Consider the following 16964-nt stretch of genomic DNA (forward strand, 5'->3'; position numbering starts at 1 on the left):
CTGATGTTGTATCCTGTATCTTCACCATTTCTAGTTTAAAGTAATCAATATTACTGTTCCAAATGATAACTTCATGGTCAAAAAAGATTCAGTGATGGACTCAAGTCAGGAGTTTCTCACAATAGAGTGCAGTTACTCATATATCCTTGATCAAAAAATAGTCACTTTCTGACTGGGAAGGTAGTCTTTGGCAGTGAAATGCTTTGTTTTTGGAGGGAGATGTTTGCAGTGAAGAGGAAGATCAGGCACTCCGAACCAGAGAACTGGGTCAGCTCAGTCAACCCTGGAGTTTAGTGGGGTGACGTGTTACAGCCAAACTGCGCTCATACCTCCTGAGCTCTCCTTACCAAGGCAAGAAAATGGATTCAGAGACTTAAAAATATTTTAAACGGGTAACCAGCCAGTATTATTAACTGGAACATCCTCGGCTAGATTACTGAGATTCAGTGGACTAAGAGTCCAAACTGAGTTGTCTTATAAAGAAAGAATTCAATCCAACAACTGGGAAAGCTAATGCAACTTAATAGAGGCAGCAAGACTGTTTCATTGAGCTTCTAATGGGCTCCATGCCAAGGTGACCACCCTTGAAACCAAGTAAACATCCTTGTAAAGCAGAACTACTTACCGCAATCAGTTGGTAGGAGTTGTTCATCATGGCGATCAGCATGTTCAGCAGCACCACCAGTGAGATGACGTTGTAGGTCCCAAACATGGTAGCTCCCACAAACTCCGTGAACTCGTGTCTGGCTTTCACATTGGTGACGTAGAGATTTAAAAGACCAAAAACAGACCAGAAGAGTGACTGAAGGGTTTCAAAGAGCCTAAAAAAGATCAAAGAGCAGGTTTATTAATTCTCTAGGAACAGCAAGAAAAAGAGAGAGAAAATCGAAAGTAATCTGCTTAACAGGAGGCTGCCAGATTTGCGCCCCAACAAGCAGACTGATAATCTCACATATTTTGGTCTCTTCCCCCAAACATACCAGCCAGGTCCGTTCTTTCTGCCATTTGTTCCCACTTCTGTGCCTTATGTTTTGTCCTTCCTCCTGGAATACCATCTCCCTCTTTTCAGTCTAGGCAGCACCTATAATTTTCTAAGACTTATTTCAAGGGCTATTTCTTCCACCCATCTTTCTCTTTTATCTTGAAACCATGTGATTCACCACTTTTCTAATTACATAGAGGCAGTAAGTGCAGGGGTTAAGAATATGGTGTTTGGGTTAAGTTGGCTGTGGGTTAAGATCTCAGCTCTGACATTTGCTAGCTAAGTGAATGTGAGCAAGTTACCATTTCTGATACTCCTTTTGTAGTTCCCACAGGGCCCAGAGTGGTGCTCAGCTCAGTGGAGGAACTTAAGGATTCTCAGATTAACTCTTTATGATATACTAACAGTCATTGAGAACTCACTAGTTATTATAAGCACGTTAGGTACTTTTACATACATTATCATTACGAGCCTTATAAAAACTTCCTTGTTACTGCTGAGGAAACAGAAGTTCAGGGGCCCCCAGCTATGAGTGCTGAGCCAGAATTCGAACCCAGGTCTGTCTGACCTCCGCAAAGCATTGCATTATTCTATATTAGATGGCTTCACAAACTATTCCTTGTGCATAGTCTCCACATCCAAATATGTAGCTTTGCAATGACTCGTTTCTGGTGTCTAGGGTTTCTCTTGCCTCACAGTTAGTAATCTGGGCACACAGCAATAAAATGTAGCCGGCTCATAGGGAGCCCAACTTGGCTTCTTCCCAAGCACACAGAAGAGGTGCAGAACCTGAGAAACGCTACTTTAAGAATAGATGTACTTTAAGAATTTTCAGTTGTTTTTAAAATGTATTGTTTTTAGAGCCTGAAATATATTGTTTTCACTGAAGTCTCAGCTGAAATGTCACTTCCTCAGAGAGGCTTTCCTTGGTCACTCTACTAGTTATTCTCTATCCCATTGTCTTGTTTCATGTCTTTGTAGCACTTAGAACCCCCAAAATAATATTATTAAGTTATTCTTTGTTTAACTGTTTATTTATTTTTTTGTTGGTTCCCACTAGGATGTAAGATCTATGAGGGCAGAGACATTTAGCTACTATTACCTGACATATAATAGGCCTGTCAATAATATCTGTTGAGTAAATGAATGCGTGCATGTTAGCTAGTACTATTATCAATGGATTACAGTCTAGGAGATTCCTGTCCCATTGACGTTTCACGGTCAGTAGGCTGTACAATGGGGTTAGTTCATTTTGAAGAAGGCTGTGCTCTGCGCTGGTCTGACTCTCTTTCAGAGCTGCCTGGGTAACCTGTTAAATGGCTCTTCTCTGATAATCGTAGGTAACTCCATGATCTTTTTAGCATCACATTACTTGTGAGCTAGCCTAGAAGGAAGGGATTTCCTTTTTGTTTGATGAAAGTAAGTGCCAGTTGGTGAAGCATGTGAGAATCAACAGGAAGACAAGAACCTGGGATTCAGGGCAAGGGCACAAGAACCAGAATATGGTAAATCAGACCTATCACAGGATCTGAATTTCCAGGAGACTCTAAAAGTCAGGAGCAGGCAATATAATGCATCACAGAATCAGGAGGCAGAGGGTCAAAAAATGAGAAAGATATGGGGTTTCAGGAGTCTAGTCCTACTAAGAGGGCACAGCCAGGACCATTTGAAGTCAGAGCAGGCAGGAGGCCAGCAACGGCATAGATAGCTAGCCTAGGACCTGGCTAACAGGAGCTGGGGCAGATATGGCTCTGAAAAACAGAAAGCAGCTGCAGAAAATGGGAGTAACACTCTGAAGAATCAGGATCTCTGGAAGTTGAGTGACCTTGAATACAGAAAGCATTCAATAAGCATTTGTACATTGCATGACAGCAAAGCCACAAGCCTGGGCACATATGTCATCAGTATGTATGTCATCAGTATGTTGGCATGGTCTTCACTGGTTGCTTCTCCTGAATGGATTATGTCACCTTACACTTCTTCACCTCTACGCCTGTAACCATTAAAATTGCAATGGCTAATGCTCGAGTGTAAAGTTTACTACCAGCTGTTCAAATGATTGATACTAAGATTCTTTAAAAGTGAAAGTCCAGGTCTTTAAAATCTGCCCTCAATTTTGGGCGATATTCTAGCCATGGAGACCCTTTGGTATAATTGTACAAGAGAGAAAAAGGGGGAAAAAGGTCATTCCTCAGTAGTGAGAACACCCTCACATGGTGCATGCAAGATCCTAATGTGGTCCTGGCCACTAGAAGAAGCTGCTCGTTGAAAGACATGCCCAAGTAAAATGCATGACCGACAGGTGGGGGTGGAGAGGAGCATTCTGGTGAGAAATTTATAGGAGGCTCTGTCGCTTCTAGACTAAGTTGAATTCATAGGAAAAAGGCCATTGCCTGGGGGTGGGGAGGGCATCACTTGGTGGCCAGGTCCATAATAAAATCATCAAAGAGATGTAAAGACTTGTGGACCAAACCCTAGGATCCTAGTACCAAAGGAGTATCTTTTTTATTTTAAAATATGGAGAGGACCTACCCCTCTGGACTTAATGCAGACAAAGGAAGAAGAACTGGAGGTTGAAGTGGAAGAGAAAGTCTCCTTGGGAGAAAGCAGTGACATCATCCTGTAGTTCACAAGTTGGGCTTTGATAACCCACATGGAGCAAAGGCATTGGACATCTCTTTGGCCTCATCTGCACCCATTCTGCAGTTCCCTGCAGTTTTACCTTGCCTTTGACAAAGCACCTAATACTGCTTTGCCTGCTGAATGGAATGCTCCCACAATGCTCGCAACCTCTAGACTCCATTTCTATGTCGTCTCCTTCTCTGCTCAACTCCTGTTTGATCTGCCAGGCTCAGCTGAAACCGTACCTCCTCTTGAGCCTGCAAGGCTGGGTTAGGTGCTCCCCTTTGCTTCTCCCATAGGACCCTTACCTCAGTCCAGAAAGGCATATATCGCACTCTTGAGGCAGGAGAGGGAAGTGACTGAGAGCAAATTCTAGACTCCACCACTAATTAACTATTTGACTTTGGGAAAGTTACATAGCCTCTTTAAACTTCAAGTTTCCTCATCTCTAAAATGGTTATTGGTAGGATAAATACTAATTCCTAACATTTATTGTGCTCTTACTATGTGCCAGGCATTGGCATGACTAATATTTGATTCTCAGAATAACCCTATCAAGTAGCTACTCTTACCCTATTGCTATTAACCATGTTTTCTTTTCAGATGAGAAACTGAGGCTCAGAGTGATCACACAGGCAGGAAGTGGCAGAGGTAGGACTTGCACCTGTCTGTTCTGTCTCAGAGCCCAGACGCTTAGCCACCTCTTCTATCACACAAGATACGGTGTGGAATGCAGTGGACACGGTGCTTGGCGTATAATTAGAAATGGAGGCTATTCTAATTGTTTACTTGTGTTCTCAATTGGACTATGAGCTTTGTGAAGATAAGAAAGCTGTGTTAGTGTCCCCACAGCCTGGCACACAGCAGTTGCTGGATAAATGTTTGTTGAATAAATTTGAAAAAGACAGAAGCACATAACTAAGGAAAGTAGAGAAAAAGAAAGAGAAGAGCCTTTGATGGGGACTGAGTTTGTATCCATGTAACTAAGATGGGACAGTAATGGCCTGCATGGGTAGAGAAATGACCTCAGATTAAGGAGGAATAGCCACAAACGAGTGGTTATTCATTTAGGCATGGACAATAAGGAGGTCCCAAGTGACCTGCTAGGTCTCAGGTCTCTTCTATTTACCTTTACATGTATTCATGATTATTGCAACTTTACACAACAAATTTTCCATAATTTTTCAAAACCAGTCTTATGGCTGCCCTGGATAAAAGTGCAGACTGGAGCTTGTATGCCTGGATTTAAATCCTGACTCTGCCAACCATCTGTGTGACTGGAGGCAGCCTGCTCAACTGCTTTATACCCTAATTTCTGCATTTGTAAAAATGGTTACTAAAATAGTGCATACCTCCTAGCATGGTTGTAAGGCCTAAATGAGTTAACTCATATAAAGTTCATTTTGTAATAGCACCTGCCCCTTGCACTCACTACATATTTGTATGACTATTATTAACCTTCCACCTAAATACTACCTTGTTGTTTTACATTTCTTTTTTGTCTTTACAGATTGTCCTGCATTTGTATATCTAGTTGTATGTAGTTGCAATTTTGGTGTATACAATTTTTGTGCTTTAAAAAATTATACATTTTATAGCACAGAGAAGACAAGTAGTGATTCTATAGCATCTTTCTATGCTGATGGACAGTGACTGTAATGGGGTATGTGGTGGGGTCTTGATAATGGGGGAAATCTAGTAACCACAATATCATTCATGTAAGTGTATACTAATGATACCAAAACATAAATTATACATTTTCGGTGTGACACTTTTTGCTTTATGAGTGCTTTGAATGAGAAGAGATGGCCAGCTTCTTAGATCTTCAGATGACACAAGACTGGGAGGGATAGCTGATGAATTGTATGACAGGATCAAGATTTCAATAGCCTCAGGCAATGGGCTGGAACTAACAAGATGAAATTTAATAGAGATCAGTGTCAAGCTTTGCTCTTGGGCCAAATGCCCAAATTCAGAATGAGGGAGGTAGGAGAAAGGCCCAGGGTTTTTGTTGACAGCAAGCTCAAAGTAGATGAGCAGAGTGACAGCTGGCTAGATACTTCAGCCATACAAGGGCAGCAGAAGCAGAGATAAATCTAGAATTAAAGATACGATGGGCATGTGTTGAGCACCTTTATGTCTTAGGCTCCTCTGTGGTAGGTGCAAGGCTTACTAAGGTGGTGGTCTCTGTCTGGTGGGTGAGAGAGACAATAAGTAACTGAGAAATAACAGGTTATCCATTGTAATAGAGTGCCATGGGAAGCACAGAAGGGGCCTATGAGTGAGAGTGGGGTCGAAGTGGGTAAGAAAAGGCTTAGAAGAGTGGGTAATGCTTTGGCAGAGGCTTAAAGGATGAGTTAGAATTTTCCAGGCTGGCCAGGTGGGGATGAGCATTCCAGGCAGAGGGAATGGCGCATGGTGCTCAAAGGCCTGTAAGACCCAGCAGTTCTCCGGTAGTTGGGAAGAGCAAGATATTGGCTATGCAGGCGGTAGAGAAGAGCAAGAGGCTGGAGAGGTAGGGTCCAGATTACTGTGGCCCAGGTGTGCTATAGTAAGGAGTGGATTCTACAGGAGAAGATTCAGATTCCTGGTGTGTATGAAGTCAGGAAGTGACAAGATGAGGCTGGTGTTTAAAAACTTCCACATGGCAGGTGGGAAATTGTTTGGAGTGAAGACAAGACTGGATGGAGGCAGAGAAACCATTTAAATAGGCAGCAGTTCTTGGAAGAGATGGTTTAGGCCTGAACCAAGACAATGGTGTGTGTGTGTGTGGAGGATGGATTCAAGAGATATTTAGGAAGTAAAGCTGACAGAGCTGAGCAAGAGACTGGTTATGTTGTATGAGGGAGAGGGTGTGAATTAATAAGAAAAGGAATTAAAGGGGAAATAGGTTGCAGTGGGGATATGAAGGCAAGGAATTTAGGTGTGGGCATTTTGTTTTTGAGAGGCCTGTGGAACAGCCCAGTGTGTTCAGGAGGTATCCAGAGTTGAGTGCCAGGACCTTGGGAGGAGATGCACAACCAGCATGTTAGCTTCTTGCTACTTCCACCATTTACCACCCACAAGTCCTGTGTCCTATGACTGATGATACCTTCCCATTTGCTTTTCTCCACAGTAGACAAAGGCCAGGTACTCCCGGTATGGAATACCAAACTCAAACCACTGTTAGTGCTAAGGCTGCCAGCAAGGACGGTGAGGTCCCTTGAATAGTGTGACCAGGAAATTTTCTTTTCTTTTTTAAGCTGAAGAATAGCAGTGCATCTCTGGAGAATCAGAAGGAAAAGGCTACAATAAGCAGATGCCATAGTTAATGTCAGTTATATAAATGAGCTCACTTTCCCCTTCTCTAAAAGCTGAGTCTTTTTGACTAAGCAGTGTGCATTTTCACAGGTATTAAATGAGTTGAGGCGTTTAGAATCAGATCTCTATGGAGGAAAAACATCAACACCTACAGGGAAAGTTGAGGTAATATTACTGCTGATTTGGCCCTAGCACAAAGATGCTTCTTCATACCCGATGCCCCAAGATATAATTTCATGTATGACAGGTGCCTGTGCTTGTCAGTTGTTCCTGCTGAGCAAATGATGGGAGCAAAATGTCAGCTGGCAACAGGGGTGTTAGTAATCACTACAAACTTGCAAGGAGGCATTTCATAAACTTCTTCAGCGGAGTTTACATGAAAGGGTAATTGGCAGGAACCTGGCCTCCTGGAAGGTACTTTGGGTTCAGGTATTCAATTCTGTCAAACACTTTGATGGGAACAAATGCGGTCTCCTGGTGCTCAAGCCGCTAGAAAATTGCTCCTCATATTGGAAACAGGTTGATGTGAATTCTGTGTCTAGAGTAATGCAGGAGAGGAAGCAGTTCCTAGGAGAGAGGCACCAGCAAGGCGGCCAGTTGCTGTTATACATGCCTGGTCGGCTTAACCCAAATAGTACTGTCTTTTTATCAACCCATTTCGGCTTCTATTTTCTTTCACATGAGTCTGGTTTCCCTACCCCAAATTTTTCCCTGAGTTCTGGGAAGAGGGACAGGAAGCGGGTGCTACAGAATGGGCAGTGGAATGAGCCATCACTTTTGAAACTCTGTTCATTGGAATATCATCCTGGGCAATACATTTGGGAAAACCTCTCCCTACACTGTAGATTCATAATGAAAGTCTCTGAGAAGTCCTGTAGTGAAGAAACCATTTTAAGTTTGTCCTAGCATTTCCAAAACCCCTTTGATCATAGATCCTGTTTTCATATCTAATTAATATCTCCACAAAGTGTGGTTATTAGTAATAATGATGCTAGAAGCAAATAATAGGGGTAGGCTACATAGTGTTGTTTTTTTCCCCAAAACTCTCTGTTGGTACAATTTGGGGTGAGGCAGAAATCCTTTTTTTTTTTTCCTGGCCTTTGTTACTGCACAGATTTCTGGAATGTCTGAGTCCACTGAACTGCCATAGTTTATGGAGCTAAGGGGGAAAACTGTATCTTAGCTTAATGGCTGAGAATCTCTCAGGACTTTGCGGTCACTTCTGTGAATGCCAGTGATGAGTGGCACTCTCCCAAACTGGGGGTAGAGACAGACAAGGTATAGGACAGAGTCCATGGTAAGTCTAGGACCACTCCTGAAAGCTAACGAATTTCCTGATGTGTGCTTCTTTACTTTCTCTTGCCTATTTCCCCTACCAGTGATTTGTCAGAAAATAAAAGTACCTAAGTGATGAGATGAAGTGAGGTGAATGACTTAGGCACTGTGACATAGCGTGAGGCCACCATTAACCTTCTGACAATAATTCAGAAGGTTGATCATCTGCTTTCAGACCGTGGTGGCTGTGGGTAACTGAAACCACGGATAAAGGGAAGACTACTCTAAATGTTTCAACATTTCCTCCTTGTAGGGAAGAGTCTCTTGGCTCTCCCCATTTCCTTGTTAATTAGCCTAATATTTTTACTGACATCTGTAAGACCCATGAGGATAAGCTGAAGCAGCAAATTCACTAAGGCTCTCTGGACTGTTTTTTTGGTTTTGCAACCAGCTTATATGGGGTTCCCACAAGAAAGGGGCCCCCTTAACCACAGCATTCACGGTGAGCTGGGTAATGGGCATATTCGGTGGGTGAATAGCCCCGTCATCTTAAAGCCAGTCCCCCGTGGCTCGCATGCAAAGCGTTTTGGCCGCCTCATCTGGAGTGTTCTGCTTGGCATTCACGGGGGAGACAGACAGTCTCCCTTCTCAGGGTAAACAGACCTGACAGTGGCTTTCATCCAGTGCACCAGGCTGGCTGTTCCCTTGGGAATAACCCGCTTTGCATCTGGGTCACACAGTCACCTGTGATTGTTCCACAGAGAGCTGTGAGTCCTGCAGCACCCCAGACATGCCCTTCCACTCTGCACTGTTCAAAGCCAAAGACACAGCCCCCAGCTAGTTCCTCTTTCATTTCTTCTTAGGAAAGTTTCTTCAGGAAGCTGATGATACAGATCCACACAATGAAACAACTCCTTCACACTGGACTCCAGAGGCCTTAGAGGTACTTTCTGTTGTCCTGGTATAAGTGTTCCCTTGGGGCGGCTTTAAGGCTAGTGCCCCAAGCTCAAACACCCAAAATCAAGGCTCCGCCTAGCATTTCCTCTTACTTTTATGTTTTCTATTATGGATAATAACCAAGGGATTGTATGATTCACATGCTTCTTACTACTTTGCATTTCCTTGCATATCCTATGAGGCAGCTCCTCAGGAGTTGGGTTTACTACGGAAGGGGTACAGAACAAGTCTCCCCAAAGTGTGCCACTTTGGCATGTGGACTACTTTGAGCTGAAGGAAATCAAGACCCAGCAGGCTCAAGAGAAACTCTTGTGCCTCCCTTAACTACCTAGAAGAATTTAAATTGGTATCTTTCCCAGAATGAGCGTTTTTAGTAGAGATAAATTTTATCTGAGTGGCTTATCTATATGGCAAGGAACACCAGCTCTCATTGGCCTTTGTATTGCCCTCTCCCCAGTTTGAAGCCCCAGGCCCTTGTCCTATTCCTTAGCTCTGGATGGCATATGTACCTCAGTTTACCTTTCTGTCTTTGAACCTCATATGTATGAAAGGTTCCCATATGTATGAAGTTAAATTTGACTTTCTCCTGTTAATCTGTCTCATGTCAGTTGAATTCTTAGGCCATCCAAAAGAACATTTGAAGGGTAGAGGAACATTTTTCTTCACCAACACTACCATCTGTAAACTCCATTTTAACTTTTACCTTTGCCAACCAACAGTGCAGCTGCAGTTTCACATCACAGGTGACTAGGTAGCCATCCAGGGATCAAAGGTTCCTCATCCCTCTCCCTTTTTATCATTTCTCTTCCCAAAATGTGTGGGTATGGGGAGGTATACCCCCCACACCACCAATTCTCCTATACCTTCTGGATGTCTCAGAATTCAGTCCAGTGCTGGCCCTATCTATCCAGAGAGAGCATTGGGTTCCACAGGTTAAGGGCTCAGTCTCACAAGACTTCCTCCTCCCTACTGCAGCCCCACTTCAGATGCCAATCACAAGTCCAGGGTGTCTACCTGTGCTTCTCACTGACCTGCTCTAGATCAGGGACTTCCACAACCCTCTCTGTGGGTTTGATTAACTTGCTAGAGCAGCTTACAGAACTTAGAGAAACATTTTACCCATTAGATTACTAATTTATTATAAAAGGACATAACTCAGGAACAGCCATGATGGAAGAGATGCCTAGAGCAAAATACGGTGAAAGGGCATAAAGCTTCCACACTGTCTCCAAGCACCCACTCTCCCCAGTTCTCCATGTGTTCATTAACCCGGAAACTCTCCAAAACCTGTCCTTTTGGTTTTTTAATAGAAGCTAGATTGATTAAATATTTGGTCACTGGTGACTGCATTCAATCTCTGGCCCCTCCTAACTCTTCAGAGGTAGAGGGGTGGGACTAAAAGTTCCAACCCACTAGTCACATGGCTGGCCCCACTGGCAACCAGGACACATCCTTAGGTGCTTTCCTAAAGTCACCTTACTAACACAACAAAAGGCACCATTACTGCTCTCATCACTTGGGAAGTCCGAGGGCTTTAGGAGCTCTGGGCTAGAAATGGGGACAAAGACCAGATGCATATTTCTTATTATAAATCACAATATCATGGGGTGCATTAAGGTGTTTTTGCATTCTTCCGTTTTCCTTTGTTCTTGATTCAGAATAGTTTGCTTTGTAATCACTTGTTCAGAGGAATGGCCTTGCTGTTTCATTTCCTGGGTTAGTGGTGCTTTTTTGAGTGAGCAATTATTTACCCTTTTCCCATTAATTCCTTTAAAAATAAGGAATGCTACCAAAATAGTTCATAACTAACTCTTTAGGTGAGCTCCCGGGAGCTCATGTGTGTGTCTGTGTCTGTCTCTTTCCTCATTTCCTTTTCTCCACTTGAGAGCCTTCAGGCTAATCCATAAGTGTGCTTTCCATGCACTGTTAAGAGGCAGTGATGAAGCTGGGGACTGGAAATAGGACAAAGGAGAAGGCAGCAAAAGGCAAAAAAGGAGGCGGGGAGTCTTACGTGGAGAATGCATTGTTCTGTTTCTCACATCGGATCCCCTTGCAGTTGTTCGGCTCATCAATTGCTCTAGTTTCATAATAAAAGTAAAGCTGGTTCAATCCATTAGCAAAGGCCAGCAGGACCAGGCAGTAGATAAAGAGGAATTTGAGGATATCAAGTAGCATGCGCCCCAAAGAGATCTGCAGGGGCCCTAAGTGGGAGTTGGCTGTGAACAGGGATATGAGACGCAGTGAACTTAAAATGTTGGATATTGCAAAGAGTGCTTCTGCAATCAGCGTTGGGTGCCACATTTCCCATTCTTCCCTTGGACGAGAACCATTATACTGAAAGAAACAACAGGTGCACAAGATGAGAGGTACACTGCACATTTATAAGACTTTTCCTCTCTTTCCTCCCTCTGTACCCCCTCAAAAAAGCATGAAAGTAAGCATCAAGCATTCATCTATATAACAGGCCCCATGCATGGCACTATTAGTCTTATTTTCCTACCTAATCGATACATGATGCTAATAACCCTCTTCCTCCCACTCCCATCCAAATATATGCCCAGCATATACACACAGAAAAATTGGAGCAACCACCTGTGGTTTACCAACAGACGACATTTTCTAACTGTGAGTTTACCAGATTGTTGGGAAGTGTTACTGGAACAAAGCCACTCGTATGCCCAAGATAGTGGGGACAAATAACTCTGCTTCCTGATGAGATTTCACATTTGCTGAATTTTTAGCAGTCTGTAATGTATTCCATAAATGGCATGCCAACCTTCTAGGTAGCAGATTTAATATTGCCCCACACAGTGGTGTCTGGATTTATTTTATTGATCCTCTGACAGCTCTTCAAGTTTGAATGTCCCTCCAGCACAAATAAAGAACCAGGGCATTGAAGGAGGGGAAGAGCCAGTATTTCAGGGATTTATTGCCCATTTTTAGCTTTATCCTGGACTTCAAGCTCCTAGAACATTAGGGGTTATCATGTAGAAATATGGCTTCATTGTGAGAACTGAGGTCTAATTTGTTTTTTTTTTACTTAAAATTGCCTCCATCTCTCAATTTCACTATAGAATGAGGACAATATCTACTGCTGCATGCTGCACACATTTGTGATTATGTATCCATATGTGAAAGTCTGTGTACTCCAAAAGGGAAAATGTATGGAAATGTAAGAAATTGCTTATTACCTTCCCCAAGACAGAAGTAGATAGTGCCTGGAATTCAGTCTGAAGCATATTGCCTTGAGCTCTTATCTAAATATCACAATTTTTCAGTACTAAATGTAAACAAGTTTCCTGAGAAAACATTGCACTGGGGGCCCAATTATGTTGTTAGCATTTCTAAAATGTGCTTCATATCCAACAACTGAGGAAACGTGTTATTAAAATCATTTGTGTGTATCCAATGTTCTTCACAGTCAGAGGAGTTTGGAGAAACTTTGCCACACTCATACTTCTGTTTCAGATAGATTTTAGGTGGTCAATCAGCTTTGTACACTCTTGGCCAAATCTTGTATCTCTACATTTTTTCTTCCAAAGAAATATTTGCTGCATCGTTATGATGGGTGGGCATTGTTATTCCTGTTTTACATGCAGAGGAACTGAAATTCAGAGAGGCAGAGTGACTTGCTTAAGATCACACAGTATGTTAGTATCAGAGCCAGGACTGAAATTCATGTGTCTAAACACTCAATCTACCACTGTTTTTATTAAGTGTTACTGATATAATTGTTGGTATTACAGCACAAACGTTAGATAGGCCTTTAAAGGTTTTGAAGTATATGTGAGAGATGGAGACTCTTGCTGATAACAAAACAGACTAATAATTTAAAACCAGAAATTATCAGCAGGAACATGTATAGCTCATAATTTAGGGTTTTCTCTCTCCACAGCTACAGCTATAACCAAAGGAAAGTCTGCTGCCCAGGGGATTGTGAGCCTGGATTTGCAGAACACTCAGAAGTATGAACGATGATTCTGGTGGCTAGTCTATGCTTTGCATATATACCTATGGAGAAAAATATTATGGAATATGAGAGCAGGGAATAAATTTAGAGCTCATTTAGCATAGAGGTCAGCAAAGTTTTCCTGTCAAGGACCAGAGTGCATATTTTTGGCTTTGTGGACTCTATGGTCCCTGTTGGAACTACTCAACTCTTTCTTTGTAGAACTAATAGGCAATACATAAACAAATGGATGTGGCAGCAGACCAAGTCTGGCCTGCAGACCATAGTTTGCTGACCCCTGATCTAACACAAGTGGTTTTCAAACTGTGTTCCTTGAAGCATGAAGGCCCAATGGAAGTATCGGGTGGCTTCTGTACGAGCCAAAGAGGAGGCCTAGAAGCTCATTCCTCAGTTCAAGCTCAGTCTGTGAGCTCTTTAACATATTAAAGCTCTGCATAAGTTTCAACTTCAAAATGTGTGTCCATGGAAAAAATTAAAAGGTTGAAAGCCACTGATCTAGTTCAATCTTCTTATTTTTAAGAGGTAGAACCTAAGGCTCAGGGAAGTAGAAGGATGATCTATGGTAATCTAGCTCATGACTATCAGAGCAGGGATTAAATTCAGGTTTCCTGATTCTTGAGTTAGTGATACTGGGAGGCAAGTGATTTTTTTACTTTCTTTGAGATGGAAGCAGTTGGCAAATTGGCCTCCATGCCTTTCAAAGGGGTGTAAATTTTATTGTCAACTCAAAAGCAAAATATGAAGGCCAGCAAAATGTGGGGACTCAATTGTAACAAGGATGGTGAGGGGATTATGTCTTCAGCCAAGTAATGATTGAAGAAACGACCACAAATCAATAAGTATCCAAGTGCTGATTCAGTCTGTATATATGCAAGTAAAGGGGGTGATGGGATAAATCTAGATGATCCTAGAAGTCAAAAGGACAATTATTCTCCATTTCTTGGATTATCTAGGGGCACTGAGGGCCAATCTCATGTGTATTTTTTCCTTTCAAGTGTTCTGGTGTGTGCCTTCTGATTCCTATTGTTGCAGACCATGTGAAATGGAGCACGTATCACTGACTACTTTTTTGCTCTAACAGAGGATCTTCTTTAAGGCTATCTTATCCCATGGCATTTCTGTACTGATTCAGTACAATGGTAATCTGAAATATTTCCAGGGGCCTGGGGATCAGCTCTTTTGGCTTTATCTCATAGATGTTGGCTATGTCTATTTGGAGAAACTCATCTCAGACTGGTGTGCCTCTGTGGATGAGTGGACCAATCTACTCTTTTATAATTTCTCATTGCAAACCCAAAGTATGCATGTAGCATCTCTGGCTTTGTAAATTCTCCTTTTTTGAGAAGGACCCCAACCTCTTGGCAAATGTCTCCTTTGAGTTAAGTGTTTGTCAATTGAGGGACATTTATTCAGCTTAATGTTGCTGATTTATCCTTACACTCTGTAGTGGGGAAGTATCTAGATCCTTGGAAGCCTTATCAGTGAAGTTGGGCAGGTTATGTGATTAGCTAATTTGGGGCATCTACAGACACATTTTCACATCCCCAAGAGTTAATCCTTTTCTTGATCACTTGTTCTAAACTTTCCTGTTTAAGCAAAACCTACCAATTAAAAATTGATAATTTATTGTCCCTCCAGTGTATAAATACCACTTCCAAAGGAAGAAATGTGCTTTTCTTTAGGCTAACAGTATTACTTAGCATTGTGCCAAAATGACATGGATTTTATCCAGGCGCATTAACCAGAGAGTCAAACATTTTCCTCACCAGCTTTTTCTTGTAAGGTAGTTGTAAGTATGTGTTAAATTACCAACACAAGTATAAGGCATATTCCTAGGCTTCTTTCAAAAATGATTCATGACTGCATTCAACATTCATGTTCCATATAACTAACTCCAAAGGTCTTAAAATGTATTCAGTATGCATATTAGGGATATAAAAATAAACGAAGTAGTTGGAGCTTTGGGGGACAGCCATATTTCCATTCTAAAACTCCTTAATGTGGAATTCAGTGCCAGAAAGCATGACTAACTAGACAGTCCTGGAGACTGAATTGCCAGCCTTTCCTCATGAAGGAGGCATTCAACCCAGGGTAGAAGGAGTACAGGCATTCCATTAGCTAATGAGCACCAAACATGAACTCAGAGCCTGTCACTACCCAGTGTGAGGTGTTAGAAATAAAGCTATTTCTTTGGGATAATTCAGGTAGTACATTGTTCAGGAAAAGATCAAGGTTGTGTGTGTGTGTGTATGTATACATTATCTGAATTGGAAGAAAGACATAGGTTGGGTGATATTCAAAAAGCTGGGCTTATAACAGCTTGAATGATCATCCTGGTGGTCCAAGTGATGATAGTCAGAGACAACCAAAGGTCTATGTCTCCCTAGTGAAGTTTCTAGGGTTCTGGTACCTCCCATAGGAAGAACACTTAAGGGAAGTGTGAATATTTAGCTTTGAGAAGAGACAACTCAATGTGTGATAGAGAGATGACTTCATATCAGAAGTGCTGTAATGGAGAAGGAACAGCCTTGTTCTGTTTGACCCCACAGGAAAGAAGGATTGCAATGGATGTGTCACAGGGAGAATAATATTAGAAATATATAAAGTAGTGCTTTCTAATTAAGTGACGGGTTGAGAGAGGCTTTTGATGATTGTGAATTCAGTGAATTTTCTGTCCTTGCCCTATGCAAGCATTGGTGGATCATCTTCCTGGTAAGGATGTTGTAGACAGGAGTTAAACACTGACTAGATGGATGGGTGGCTGAATACCCTTTTATTCTCAGAGTTTAATAAGCTAAGGATTCATTTGCAAATTGTTCCATTCTCTTCTTTGCCTAGGTGGACACTGCTGACAAACCATCAAAAGAATGTCTGTTTATATGGTATTTTTCCTCATGGATTGGACTGTCATCAGCACTTTTCCTCTAAACTCTTTATGCTCCCAGTGTAAAGCTTAACATAACTGAAATCATTGCCTAAGAAAAATGGCAGACATTCCAAGTTACCTTGACATAGGCCACAATCTTCAAGGAAATAGTTGCCAAATAGAGTGAGTTCATTGCAAAGTCCATCAGGTTCCACCAGTCATGGATGTATTCAGTAAATCCGCCATCCCACATTTCCTTAATCTCCCCCCAGATGAAACCTGAAGAATGGAGGCAAAGGGTTTATTCCTACCCAGGGTCAGAATAGGCATCATGGTTACCATAGTAGGATTCCCCTAAGTAAAGAAAGGTGAAATCAGTGAATGAATTGAGGTCAGTGGAGTGAAGCCCCTCAAGATAGTAATCGCTTACCTCTTTTTCTTTCCTACCTCACTTCCCAGTCTTGAACTTGCCACACCTGATAAGCTTTCCCTGAAGATGCTCATATGTTATACTTTTGTGGATACTATTCACTTTTAACATCATTACTATGGTTACTGGAATGCTGTTACAATTTTGGGTGACTGATTCTATCCTCTTCCCACTTTGGAGTGGAATTAATTTCATTAATAAATGAATTAGATTGATATTATCCCATAGTCTTTAGTTTCCATGATCATGATGTGCTAGAGAGAAACATTCTCAGTGAGCTCTGAGGTGAGAGAGATGACCATAAAATTCCTGGGTTTGGGGGCGGAAGCTAGGCAGTGGGGCCCAGAGTAATTTAGAATCCTCTTTTCTCCTTGCTTCTTTCATTGTGGGGCGATTTCATGGAATTCTGTCTGATGACATAGATGTTTCTTCAGTCTTGGAATGTGGAAAGCAGTAAAAGGTGTGGCTGTGGTCTAAGGCAGTGCTTCTCAGACTTTAAAATGCATGTGAATCACCTGGGATCATGGTAAAATGCAGATTCTTATTCCAGAGATGTAGGGTG

At 42.1% G+C, this 16964-nt stretch overlaps 1 protein-coding gene across 1 annotated transcript in view; it reads right to left on the reverse strand.

Annotated features, from left to right (window-relative positions):
- TRPC5 (transient receptor potential cation channel subfamily C member 5) overlaps window positions 1-16964 on the reverse strand; it is a 117398-nt gene that overhangs the window by 27817 nt on the left and 72617 nt on the right. The window contains exons 4-6 of the mRNA XM_017659582.3: window positions 16112-16251; window positions 11148-11470; window positions 626-821 (exon numbers count right to left, since the gene is read on the reverse strand). Of these exons, the coding sequence (XP_017515071.3) occupies window positions 626-821; window positions 11148-11470; window positions 16112-16251 (659 nt within the window). The remainder of the gene's footprint in view (window positions 1-625; window positions 822-11147; window positions 11471-16111; window positions 16252-16964) is intronic.

This window comes from Manis javanica, chromosome X (assembly GCF_040802235.1).
Source record: "Manis javanica isolate MJ-LG chromosome X, MJ_LKY, whole genome shotgun sequence".
Lineage (NCBI taxonomy): Eukaryota > Metazoa > Chordata > Mammalia > Pholidota > Manidae > Manis > Manis javanica.